Source organism: Macrobrachium nipponense, chromosome 8, assembly GCF_015104395.2.
Source record: "Macrobrachium nipponense isolate FS-2020 chromosome 8, ASM1510439v2, whole genome shotgun sequence".
Taxonomy (NCBI): Eukaryota; Metazoa; Arthropoda; class Malacostraca; order Decapoda; family Palaemonidae; genus Macrobrachium; species Macrobrachium nipponense.
This window is the reverse complement of record NC_087203.1, coordinates 78,693,825-78,707,839: the sequence shown is the minus strand read 5'-3', so window position 1 is coordinate 78,707,839 and position 14,015 is coordinate 78,693,825. Positions and strand designations below refer to the sequence as shown.

The 14,015-nt window shown below is 42.2% G+C and overlaps 1 protein-coding gene across 1 annotated transcript in view; it reads left to right on the top strand.

The window, feature by feature from the left end:
- The window catches only part of LOC135222872 (endoplasmic reticulum-Golgi intermediate compartment protein 1-like), a 79,986-nt gene extending 67,418 nt beyond the window's left edge, over positions 1–12,568 (top strand). The window contains exons 3-4 of the mRNA XM_064261221.1: positions 3,595–3,686; positions 12,446–12,568. Of these exons, the coding sequence (XP_064117291.1) occupies positions 3,595–3,686; positions 12,446–12,558 (205 nt within the window). The 3' untranslated portion in view covers positions 12,559–12,568. The remainder of the gene's footprint in view (positions 1–3,594; positions 3,687–12,445) is intronic.
- Positions 12,569–14,015: the final 1,447 nt, after the last annotated feature.

The following is a 14,015-nucleotide window of genomic DNA, read 5'->3' as shown; positions in this document are numbered from 1 at the left end:
GGAAGTTAGACAATCGATTTATGGTGAATTTTAAAAAAAAAAAAAAAAAACATTTTCCTACGTCTGCGTAACTTCCGAAAAAAATCAGATATTTTTTTCGTTGATTGTGAATGTTTGCACCATTTAAAATTCCGACATAAATTTTTATTATGAAAATGCGCAATTCATGTAGAATACAACAAAGAACAACCTATGGTTGTAGCTTTTATCAGTTTAGAAATGTTTTCATATAAATAACAATAAATAGGAAAAATTTGTCCTTCGGTCAACTTTAACTCGACCGAAATGGTAGAAAACTGCCAATTGTAAGCTACAACACTTACAGTCTAGTAATATTCAATCAATTTACTTCATTTTGCAACAAACGGGAAGTTTCTAGCACAATATTTCGATTTATGTGAAGTTTTGAAAACAGCTTTTTTTTACGTCCACGCGTTACGAATTCATGCATCATTTTGTGATAATATTTTCTCTGTGTTGCCTTGATTGCTTTACAATGTGTTATATACCAAAATGATCAGAATTTAGCGTAAAATACAACGAAAAAAAATTAACTCCTTATCTTTAACCGTTTTGCTCACAGCGCGATTTGTATACAATTATACAGGCATTCCCCGGGTTACGACGGTCTCGGCTTACGACGTCCCGAGATTACGACGCTTTTCAATTATATTTATCAGAAATTATTTCCAGGGTTACGACACATGTTCCAGGGTTACGACACAAGCTCCAGAGTTACGATGCCTACAAACGCTGATCTAGCAGATGAAATATGACACCAAAAATACAAAATAATCAATATTTAAAGGTTTTTTGATGAAAAATGCAATAAGAATGCAGTTCTTAGGATTTTTGACGATGTTCCGGCTTACGACGATTTTCGGTTTACAATGTGTCTCAAGAACGGAACCCCCGTCGTAACCCGGGGACTGCCTGTATATGAAAATTTTTTTTTGCGCTGTCATATATCTCAATATCTATATATGATAATTATATTTTTTTTCATTTCTGATGGTTGCATACTAAACTTCAGGCAATGACAAAAAAAGGAGCCAAAATTGAACTCTTAATCTTGAAAACTAAGCGTGCTGTGATTTAAAAAAAAAAAAAAATTTCCGTTTCGGCGCTCACTTGCATACGCCGCCGGCATACGGGAGACTATTTTTAAAATACTGCTTAGGCGTTTAAGGGTTAAGTGCTGGTACTTGGTTACTCCAGTCCACGGTGAACTACTACTATCTTAAGGATGTTGCCCACAGATCTGCAGACACATTTTCCCTGGGTCAAGGTTGTTTAACTCTTAGTTGCCCTTAACAGGGCACCTTTGTATCTTACCTAAGATGATTGTGAGGATGAGAGAATGAGTGAGTTGACTGGTCTCCTTTCTCTTGTACCTTTCCTTCTTCCTTCGGGTGGTTTAAGGAATAGACATTTCATTTGCTGGACTGGTCTGATACAGGTGAGTAAGGTAGTCATACTGATACTGTGATCGTGCAATATACAAATATCTTACCCACTATTTGGTAGCATAGGCTCCACTCCTTGGCAAGGAGGGGTTGGGAGTAATACAAACCCTGGTGTCTTGGTTTGTTATTGGACCAAAGTTTCTCTTTGGTTCCCTATACAATGGTTATCCCATAGATCATTGTACGTCCCTCAGGGTCTGAGTCGTTAGATATCAATTTATCCAGCTTCTCATCGGGCTTCAGTCTCTCTCCATAAACCATTCCTTTTGAGAGCTGGACTGGTGGGTAGGCCCCCATCCAGTCTAGGATGTCTTATACCTCCCACCAAGTATGAGTCTATCCTATTGTTAAGACCGAAGGTTTGTTTGCGTTTGAACAAATGACAAATTTTCTAAGACATTTGTATTTTTCATAGCTACAAACCTGAGGTCTTAACATTATACTGCCTGCCTCTAGCTGCCCTTCTGTGTGTTAAGACATCCTGAGTTGGGAAAGACTAATGCGTGATCATAGGTGAATGGTTTTCGACCGTCCTTCACCCGATCTATGCATGTGTTGCCAGATTTCACAAGATTCCTTGCTTTCATCTGTTTTTTTAACTGGATCCAGCTAGGCGCTAGAAATTATCCTATTGTTAAGACCTCAGGTTTGTAGCTATGAAAAATACAAATTGTCTTGGAAAATTTGTCATTTTTTTTAAAGAGGCCTTTAGTAGTAAGCAAACAGGAAGGTTCAAGTGATACAAAAAAACAGAAATTTAAAATGGTGAAGAAATTGAAAATTTGTAAAAAAGGTAAAGTTAAAAAGTAAAAAGAAAAATTTAAAAATCAGAAAAAGGCAAAAAATCAGAAATTTAGTTTAAAGTTTTTTTTTGTAAAGTTAAGGGTTAATGTTTTCTGCCATTTGTTAATGGTTTTCGTAAAGTTGTGTTAATGTTTTCTGCCATTTGTTAATGTTTCGTAAAGTTAAGTGTTCGTGTTTTCTGCCATTTGTCCTCCTCCTCTGTTGCCACTTTCGGACATCACCTCACTCGAAAGGTAAGGTTCTAAATTTTACTACATTTGTACGTACATGTACGTACAGTATTTCTTGTACCCTGTACCCTAATACACTTTATTTACTGGTACAATTGTGGTTAGGTTAGGTATTGAATGGTCCAAATTGTTGTATTTCATTGTTTATTGGTCAATTTAGCTTTATTATAAAATTTACTGTGGTGTTTTTGTAGGGCTTGGAACAAATTAGGCAATTTACATGTAAAACGTAGTTCGAGATGCGAAAAAATTAGTTTACGAAGGCCGCTTTGGAACGGATTAATTTTGTAACCTGAGGCACTACTGTACCTGAAAATGACAGGTACTATTTGTATATATACTAGAGGGAATAGACTTTTATCCTTCTCATGGTCAGGTCGGCAAGGTGACCTCATCATAGTCTTGGTTCACTAAGATCCTGTCCACAGCAACTCGCTGTTGCCTACTGTAAGGGAATCTTGAACTAATTCTAAAACATATCCACCCACTCAAGGCTCCCTTGCAAAGGCATATCAAGTCTTAAAAAGACAATTGCAGGGACCTCACTACTTCTTCTATAAATATTGACTATCAGCTAACACTCTTTTAGATTCCACATACTTATATAATGGCTTAAAAGTAAGTTTTTCAGTGACTTTGGAGAACACAAGGAGAATAGAGTTTGGCCTGTAGTTATGGCACTCGGAACAGGCACTGTATTGATAATCTTGCTCTCATCCACAAAGATGCTGGTTTGCAGTTATTGCAATCTGCAGATATGCATTCTTTGGAACAGGCACTGTAGTATTACTAAGCTTGTGCTCGTCCACAATACTATGTCAACATAAAAATGTAGTAATCTTGGGAGACAACACACTAGAAACTTTTTTAGTAAACAGTTTCAACAAAATATTGATGAAATTCTTAATTTATTTCTACCATTCTATCTGCTGATGAATCTCACAAATGTAATCTGGTTCTTAAAAGTTCACATAATATGCTGTTATAGTACTTATAATGAAATTGATTGGTTTGCTGGTGACAGTTTTTGGGAGTCTTTCAGTAATACATTAAATTTGAGAATTATATCTGATATAATTATATGATTTTTGCAGTGTTTCTGACCTTTATGTAGACAATCCAGGAGTGTCAACAGAAAGGATACCAGTGTACATCAAGATATCTTTGCCACGTTTAAAATGTGACCGTAAGTACTTCTTAAACAGTTTTCTTTTATTTTTTGTAATGTTGGTTTTTTGTACATGAACTTTCCTGTTAGATATATACTTAGCTTACGTCTCTGACATCACGACAGAATTCAAAACTCGCGGCAAACGCGACAGGTAGGTCAGGTGATCTACCCTACCCGCCGCTGGGTGGCGGGTGTATGAACCAATCCCACTTTCCTGTCAGATTTTCTCTGTCGCCGGTGTCGACTACACCTGTTGTCGGTACCTCTCGATATTGGATTTTTCTTGGGATTCATTATGTCTGATATGGAGATTAAGAAATCAGCTATGTTCAGAGTTTGTTCTGTTAGCGATTGTAAGGTGAGGCTACCGAAAGCTGCGGTAGACCCTCACACAGTATGCATGAAGTGTAGGGGGAATGACTGCTCATTTATTAACCCTTGTAGAGAATGTGGTAAATTGAATGAAGAAGAATGGAAGGCACTTTCTTCTTACTTAAGAAAGCTTGAAAAAGACAAGGTTAGGAAAGCTTCATCTAGGAGTTCTAGTAGGTCTCGCGCTAGCGAGTTTGAAGTTGATAACCCTGTTGTAGACGTAGTTCCTTTACCAGTTTCAGCCCCTGCTCCCTGCATTGAACCCGAAGATGCGCCTTCGGAGGTGGACACTATGAGAGCCACTATTCGCAGCATGGAGTTGAAGATTAAAGCGCTAGAAGTAAGAGTGATAGTGATATGTGCAGTGATCCCAGTGCAAGGGGTGGAGGGTGCGTCTGATCTTCCCTCCCAATGCATTCTAGGCCTAGACCCTCTTCCAGACTCCCAGTCCCAGTGGAGGAGGAAAGTCGAAAGCCGCAGGAAGGTTAGGGAGAACCCCCACCGGTCAGGCGTCCCCTCGGTAGCGCCTGATGTATGCTCCCAGGCTACCTTGGATCGCGCCAAGAGAGAAGTTTTACGGCAATGCTTCTCGTCTTCGCCTTCTCCTTCGCCTAAGCGTGGTTGGAGCTCCTCGGAAGCTTCTCGGCCGTTGAAGAGAGCCTGGCAGGCTTCTTCTGCTCTTCCCTCCAGCCCTGAAGTTTTTTCGGAAGAACTTGAATTGAAAGTGAAGAAACCTAGGATATCGTTGGAGTATCGCTCTCCTAGTAAGGATCGAGCTTCGTCTCCCGTTAAGGACTTTGGGAAATCTCCTTCTCGTATTTTGGCTAGTCTGCAGGCGCAGATTACAGCTCTGGCTGACTCCTTGATTGTGACTTCTCGTCGTAGGAAGGATGTATCGCTCCTGGTAAAGAAGTCCAGGCGCTCTTCTCCAGCTTTATCTCCAGGATTGGATCGTAGTATGAGGCACTCTTCAACGGACAGGCGCTCTCCTGCGGACATCGTTTCTCCGTCGGACGAGGGGCAGGCTTCCTGTAGACGACCCTCTCCCAACAAGCGCTCGTCTCGAGACAGTATCTCTCCCATCGGCAGGCGCCAAGAGCCTGGTAGGCGTTTTTCTCCTGGTAGCCGCTCACCATCAGGCTTCCGCTCTCCTGTGACCAGGTGCCCTTCGACTGACAGGCGCTGTTTGCCTAGCAGGCGCTCTTCTCCTGTCGGCCGCCCTTCGCTTAGCAGGCGCCAAGAGCCTGGTAGACGCGCTTCTCCTGCCAGGCGCTCTTCTCCTGATTTTCGCTCTCCTCGAGTTAGGCGCCGGGAGCCTGTCAGACGCCTCTCCCCTTGTAGGCGCTCTTTCGCCAGAGATCCTCCTCCTCCTCGCAGCAGGCGCCAAGAGCCTGATAGGCGCTTCTTGCATGGCAGGCGCTCTTCGCCAGGCAGCCGCTCTCCTTTAGACAGGTGCCATGAGCCTGATAGACACATTTCGCCTAGTAGGCGCTCTTCGCCAGACTTCCGCCCTGCGTTCGTTAGGCGCCAAGAGCCTAGTGAACGCCCTCATCCTGACAAGAAGGATTTTTCAGGCAGACACTCACCGGAAGTTATGACTTCCCCTGTCAGATGTGAGACGTCTTCCAGACGCACTTCCAAAGATAGACGCACTGCTGAGGACAAGACCGCCTATCCTCGTAAGGATCGGGAAGGATCTTCGGCCGAAGAAGAACAGGATCCCTCGGAAGAAGAAATATCTAAGGATTCCTGTTTCCTCCTACAAGCGATTAATGGACTTGTTGCTTCAGGAATTTGGAGACGCCCTTTCTCCTGTCGCCCCTCCTTCGCCTCTCTTGTTATTCTCGACCTCGAAAACTTTGAAGGTTTCATCCTGTGTCAGGATGAGCCCACCATCTCTATGAAGAAGGCTCTTAGAGGTGTTGGCGAATGGCTTCTTTCGAAGGAAGAGAAAGGGAAGACGGTGTTCTCTTTCCCTCCTTCTAAGCTCACTGGAAAGTTAGGGTTCTGGTATGAATCTGGAGAACCCTTGGGCCTCGTTCTTCCCTCCTCGGCAGACTTGGACTTCTCTTCGAAGGTGGATTCCTCTCGACGCTCTGCCCACATGTCTGCTAAGACGACATGGGGAATGAATGAGCTTGACCACCTGTTGAAGGGAATGTTCCGAGTCCTGGAAGTATTCAACTTCCTAGACTGGTCTTTGGGTGTTTTGGCCAAAAAGACGCAGACCCCGGATTCCCTTTCACCTGAAGATCTTAACAGCGTTCTCACGTGTATGGACAAGGCAGTGAGAGATGGATCGAGTGAAGTCGCTTCCCTTTTCGGAGCGGGAGTGATTAAGAAAAGATCAGTATACTGTTCGTTCCTGACGAAATCAGTATCTCATGCACAGAGAGCGCCTCTTCTTTATGCACAGCTCTCTCCTCAACTCTTCACAAAGAAGATAATTCAAGACGTTTCTAGTGCCCTTTCGGCTAAGGCTACACAGGATATGCTAGCCCAGTCTACCAGGAAGCCTCGCACTTCTTTCCAGGCTAAGACCAAGAAAGAGACTCCCGTTAGGCAGGAGCCCTTTCGAGGAGTCCCTCCTGCCAGAGCTTCTTCCTCTAGAGGATCTAGACCCGCTAAACGAGGGAAGACCTTCTCTAGATCCATCAGAGGGAAGAAGTAGCATTCAAGTTCTCCAGACATCAAGTGGTGCCAGACTACTGAAATTTGTCGACGTCTGGGCCCAGAAAGGGGCGGACAACTGGTCACTCTCGATTGTCCGCAAAGGCTACCTCATTCCCTTCTTATCAAGACCTCCATTGACGACGACTCCGAGGGAGTTGGTAGCCAAGTACAAGGACCCCATCATGAATCAAGCCCTTTCTCTAGCAGTAGATCTTATGCTAGAGAAGGAGGCGATAGAACTAGTGAAAGATCCTCCTTCTGCGGGTTTTTACAACAGACTGTTCCTAGTTCCCAAAAACTCAGGAGGATGGAGACCGGTTCTGGATATAAGCGCCCTGAACGTCTTCATAGAAAAGAGGAAGTCTGCCATGGAGACGACTTCTTCAGTGTTGGCGGCTCTTCGTCCAGGGGACTGGATGGTGTCCCTAGATCTTCAGGACGCTTACTTCCATGTGCCTATCCATCCTTCTTCACGGAAGTTTCTGAGATTCATGATGGGAGGGAAGATCTAACAATTCAGGGCCTTGTGCTTCGGCCTCTCGACAGCCCCTCAAGTTTTCATGGGTTTAATGAAGAACGTGGTGCAGTGGCTACATTTGGAGGGAGTGAGGGTGTCGCTCTATCTCGACGACTGGCTGATCAGAGCAAGCTCACTAGAAAGATGTCTGGGGGACCTACAGAAGACACTTACTTTGGCAAATTCTCTGGGACTTCTGGTGAACTTCCAGAAGTCACAGTTAATCCCCAGCCAAGAGCGGATTTATCTGGGGATTCGGATGGTTTCTCCGGATTTTCGGGCATATCCGTCACCAGAGAGGATAGCTCGTTGCCGAGAGAAAACTAACGACCTTCCTAGAGAAAAGATGCATGCACAGCGAGGGAGTGGATGAGTCTGTTGGGGACACATCCTCGCTGGAGCAATTCGTTTCTCTAGGAAGGTTGCATCTCAGACCTCTCCAATTTTTCCTTTACCAGAATTGGAGGCGTCTCTCTCAAGATCTGGAGTTCTCCTTCAAGATAACAGGAGGAATCAAGAAGGACCTTCTGTGGTGGGCAGACCCTCTCCGATTTACAGAAGGTCTGTCTCTACACATGCCGAACCCGAACCAAGTATTGTTTTCTGACGCGTTGGAAACGGGGTGGGGTGCGACCCTCGGGTCAAGAGAAGTGTCAGGGACCTGGGAGGGGGAACAGGTGTCCTGGCACATCAACAAGAAAGAATTGATGGCAGTGTGGTTGGTGTTATAAGCCTTCGAGCCCCATGTCCGAAATGCTATAGTTCAGGTCAACTCGGACAACAACAACAGCCCTGGCTTACATAAGGAAGCAGGGGGGGACACACTCCTTCTCCCTGTACGAAACAGCAAAGGACCTGCTGTTGTGGTCTCAGGAAAGGAAGATCATTCTCCTCACCAGGTTCATACAGGGAGAAAGGAATGTCAGGGCCGACCTCCTGAGCAGGAAGAATCAAGTGCTCCCTTCGGAGTGGACTACTGCACTCAGAAGTCTGCCAAGACCTGTGGAGGATATGGGGCAGACCTCATATCGACTCTTTTCGACAAGCAAAGAACGCGAGGATAGACCTCTACTGCTCCCGATCTCAGACCCAGGAGCAGTGACAGTGGATGCTTCCTTCTAGACTGGAGAGGTCTGGACGTCTATGCCTTTCCTCCATTCAAGATACTGGGACAAACTCTCAAGAAGTTTGCGGCCTCGGAAGCGACAAGGATGACGCTAGTAGCTCCATTTCTGGCCGGCCCAAGATTGGTTCACAGAGGTACTGGAATGGTTGGTGGACTTTCCAAGAGCTCTTCCACAAAGAGTAGATCTGCTCAGACAACCCCACTTTGACAGGTATCACAAAAACCTCCCCGCTCTCAATCTGACTGGCTTTCGACTGTCAAAAGTCTTGTCAGAGCGAAGGAGTTTTCAGCAAAGGCTGCTAAGGCTATCGCCTCGGCGAGAAGGCCCTCTACCCTCAGAGTCTACCAGTCGAAGTGGGACGTCTTTCGCCGTTGGTGCAGAAACCAGAAGCTTTCCTCTTCCAGTACCTCTGTGACCCAAATCGCAGACTTCCTTGTTTTTCTCAGGGAAAAATGCGGTCTTGCAGTTTTCGACCATCAAAAGATATCGGAGCATGTTAGCAGCTGCGTTTAGGCACAGAAACTTGGATATCTCTAACAACAAAGATCTACATGAACTGTTAAGATCTTTCGAAACATGCAAGAAAAAGTCGACTGAAATTCCAAGCTGGAATCTGGATGTGGTTCTTCGTTTCCTGAGGTCCTCGAAGTTTGAACCACCCCAGTCAGCTTCTTTCAAAGAGTTTACTTAAGAAGCTCTGTTTTCTTCCTTTTGGCTTTAGCATCCCCAGAGAGTTACGAGCTGTCAATGCTCTAGAAGAAGGGTAGGTTTCAAAGAGGATTCCGTGATTTGTTCCTTCCTTCCTTCCTTTTTCTGGCCAAGAATAGAACCCCCTCAAATCCTCTGCCAAGATGAGAACCCCTCTCCCCATCCCCTCTGAGGTGGAAAAAGGGGGGGGGGTTCTGGGGAGTTTTTGAGGTTCTAGGTTTAGCTCCCCTGGTAGGGGACTCTTTGCCCTGTGAGGAGTTTAAGGTATTACCTCCAGAGAAAGAAGACTCTTGAGGGCATTAAGGACAGACTATGGTGCTCTGTAAAGGATCCCAGTAGACCATTGTCTAAAAATGCTTTGTCCTTCTTTATTAGAAGCCTCGTGAAGGAAGCACATATTGCTTGTGGTGAGGATCAGTTCAAGCTTTGAAAGTCAAGACTCATGAAGTAAGAGCCATTGCTACGTCCTTGGCTTCAACAAGAATATGTCACTCCAGAATCTGATGAAAGCAACATTCTGGAGATGCAATTCAGTATTTGCGAACCACTACCTTAGAGACGTATGACAAGTGCTTTGCGTTAGGCCCGTACGTATCGGCGGATGCAGTGCTGGGGCAAGGAGCTGAAACATATCCTTTGTAAATTTTTCCCTTGTTGTTTGTATTGTGTTTTTGTGGTTGTTTGAAAGAGGATGCAGGTAGGCATCTCTTTCTGTTCGTGTTACTAACATTAGAATGGTTAGGTGATCTGGTTTGTGTTAGAGCTCCCTGCATTGGTAGTGGACAGGCTCTGTCATATAAGAGGGCGAATCCCCGTTGACATGATCCGACTTGGATTCTACTGAGTAAGCGGATATCAAATCCCTTTGGTAGACCCAAAGAGTCTTTTCCAGCTGTATGGTACAGCGCCCTCGCTGTAGCTCTTCAGGCTAGTGCAGACTAATAGACAGTACCTATGAAGTCTTCAGCCTAATCAGGTAAGAACCAAGGTTTTTTAGTACCCTACAACAGATGTTGTTTCCCCTTTTCCTTGTTAGTTCTGTCTCTTACCCTCCACCAAGGGTGTCAATCAGCTAAGTATATATCTGACAGGAAAGTTCATGTACAAAAATAATATTGTTATTTTACAATAAAGTTTTGTACATACTTACCTGGCAGATATATACGATTGATGGCCCTCCCAGCCTCCCCTCAGGAGACAGGTGGAAGAGAAAATCTGACAGGAAAGTGAGATTGGTTCATACACCTGCCACCCAGATGCGGGTAGGGTAGATCACCTGACCTACCTGTCGCGTTTGCCGCGAGTTTGAATTCTGTCGTGACATCAGAGACGTAAGCTAAGTATATATCTGCCAGGTAAGTATGTACAAAACTTTATTGTAAAATAACAATATCATATTTTAGTTGTTATTAAGCAAATCATTGGTTGGATAAAACTAGGTTATAAAGTAAGTTTATAATGATTGAGATTTTTGTGACCCTGGCTCCACTAAAAAATTTTCACATTTCTCATGTACTGTACTACCTTCACCTTTGTCGTGAATGCTATTATTTTTTTTTATCCTTTTTCATTTTATATTCTTTGCTCACTACTTATTAATAGCTACTTTATCACCCTATCTTTTCAACTGAAACCTATAGCATCTCCTTTCTAACTTGAACTTATACGGTATTTGTCTTAATCATTCTTGAACCAGTTCATATTTAAGTACACCTCAAGCTTTTTTCTCCTTACTAATGTCTAATTTAGAAAAGTTTTCATTGCCATTTTGTCAAGTAGTATAATTGTGAATATGTATACTTTGGAACTATACATTCTTTTACAAGTAAAGCCCCTTTCCAACCATATTTCCTCAACACCCTCCTTTTTCATGTATACTTTAGGAACTAGTATATACTTATTAACATCAACAATGCCCTTATAGGGGTTAGTGCTGTGTGCCTCATGCAGTGCACTCTCAGGATTACTCAAGGTATTTGCAGCATCCCTTCAGTCCCGAGCTGCAACCCTTTTCATTCCTTTTACTGAATCTCCATATTCTTTTTTCATCTCCTAACAATTATTTCATTGTGCAACTGCGAGGTTTCCTTACTGTTTCACTTTTCAAGCCTTTCTACTCGCAATTTCTCTTTTAGCGCTGAATGACCTCAATTCCCAGTGTCTGGCCTTTGGCCTAAATTCTATATTGTATTCTATTCTATTACAACAATGCCATTGCAATTAGGTCACACAATGCAGCTACCCTTGCATATTATCCAAACTCAAATGGCATGGATTCTGTCTCAAGAGCATTGTTTTTTTACTTATTCTCTTCTTTCCTGTACCATACACTCGCTATTTTAACTTTTCCTTAGACATTCTCTATCACTTATTCTTCTCCATTCGTGGACTATTTTTACTCAGTATCACAACTTTTCTTGCCATAGAATTATCAAACTAAGAAATTTATACTCTTTCACCTATCTTCACTCATAACAATGCTACCTCTCCCCGAGCGCAACACATTTCGGCTATGCCAATCACGCCATCCATTCATTCATGCACTGCCCATTTGTTATTGTCTCGCAAGTGCCATAGTATCCATTTTCTTTTCTTTCCTTAAATAAGTCAACTATCTTACATTTCTTCTCATTCTATACCACTTCCACCTACATTCAAAACCCCCCCATGACTTGGATTTTAATACAAAGCTCAGGTAATGATTAATTATTACATTATATATAAAGCAATATTTTATAATGAAAAAAAATGTAGTGCATTTCATTCTCCTTAGATCAGTAGATATCTGTGGGAAGTTGTCATGTTGTTTAGTAGCCATAGCTTGCAACTTGGTCCTGTAAGAATAGAAAATCAACAAGGCAGATTTAATGAGTTGACATTCTGAATTAAAAAAGAAGTGCATAGGTGATGTATTTTTATTTTCGGTTGGTAATTAAATTTTAGACTGGTATGCAACCTAAGTTTGGTATTGTAGTTACTTAGACCAAACAACCTTTGACTGAGAGAGAAGTAGCATGATTGTCATGTCTGAACCCTTAAAACCTATATCAGTGCCATTAATATTTCCTCTCCTCCAACTCCTATTCAGAAGTTACATGCTCCCATTCCTTAGTTCTTAGAGCCAAGCTGTCCTAAATAAATACAGTGAGGCAGTCAAGTATCGGGGCCCAATTATTTATAGGTGTATGCACAGGGCTGCTACTGCTCTTCCTCAGTATGTTATAGAGAAGTGTAAAGTGTGTCAGGTGTTTGAAGGCCATAAATGTTGGTTAATGATAAGTTATGGACTTGTGGTGAAGATATATTTTCTAATTTTTTTTGCTCTTCTTTTTTTTTTTTTTATGATACAGAAGTATTACATTTGTTTTCAATTACAGATATTGGTTTAGACATCCAAGATGATCTGGCCGTCACGAAGTGGGATTTGTTTGAAAACACAGTTAAAAATCCATTAGGTGATGATGGCTGCATTTTGAAGCAAATTTCTTGATTAACAAAGTGCCAGGTTAGTTTTTAGCCATTTTAGTTTTATACCCTGTTGGATTTTTTCTTTTGAGTTCCTAACGCTTTAAACATCGTGCAAGTACATCCCCATTTATGACGGTTCATTTTATGATACATTAAGTTTGCGATGGGTAGCAGTTCCAGTGCTAAGTTACGAAGCATATTGATACAAGCAGCGTATGATGGCATCATGAACTTGGAATTTTTTTGTTTATGATACAGTAATTGGTATTTCATTAAGGTTATATGTATGATTGAGAGAGAACAAACTAACTAACTGATATTTAAATTAAAGCTGATGCAGTATAACACACCTTACATATGTTTTATTTTATATGCTGTATTCTCATTTATATTTCTACAAATTTACTCATTTATTTTATTTTATAAACCAAATCATTAATGCAATCAGTCCCTACGGTACGTACTATGCACACACAATTCCATGTTATCTGTGAACTTGGTACATACAGCCTGTTGGGTTTTATCTTGCCTACATATTAAACAAGCATTTTAAATATTTTTGTGGTGATTAGAGATGAACTATTCTCTTGTTCTCTTTTATGTCTACCAATCATAATGAAAATAAACTAGATTTGTAATGAAAAGAACAATATGTACAGTAAATCAAATGAAGCAAAAAAAAAAATGTACGTACTTATGTATACACGTAGCCATGCCCAATTCTGGGGAAAGAGAGGAACAACTAGCAAAAATTACTTTTAATTTTTTTGTCAGCTGATGGCTATACTACAAGTTATTAGCTTCAGCTTTGCAAGCTATCACCAATTGCAGGCAATACTCCTCTGATAGAGTATATGAAGTGAAATGACAAAGTTTCTAAGACAGTTTGTATTTTTCATAGCTACAAACCTTAGGTCTTAACAATAGAATAATTTCTAGCGCCCAGCTGGATCCGGTTAAAAAGCAGATGAAAGCAAGGAATCTTGTGATATCTGGCAACACGTGTAGATCGGGAGAAGAGTGGTGAAGGACCACTCATCTACGCCAGTCTTTCCCAACTCAGGATGACTTAACAAATAGAGGGGTGGCTAGAGGTGGGCAGTATAATGTTAAGACCTCAGGTTTGTAGCTATGAAAAATACAAATTGTCTTAGAAAATTTGTCATTTGTTCATACGCGAACAAACCTTCGGTCTTGACAATAGGATAGACTCATACTTGGAGGGAGGTATAAGACATCCTAGACTGGATGGGGGCCTACCCACCAGTCCAGCTCTCAAAAGGAATGTTTTTTGGAGAGGGACTGAGGCCCGTTGAGAAGCTAGATAAACTAATATCTAACCACTCGGAACCTGAGTGACGTACAATGATATATGGGATAACCATTATATAGGGGAAACCAAAGAGAAACTTTGACTGTCCAATAACAAACCAAGACACTAGGGTTTGTATTACTCCAAACTCCTCCTTGCCAAGGAGT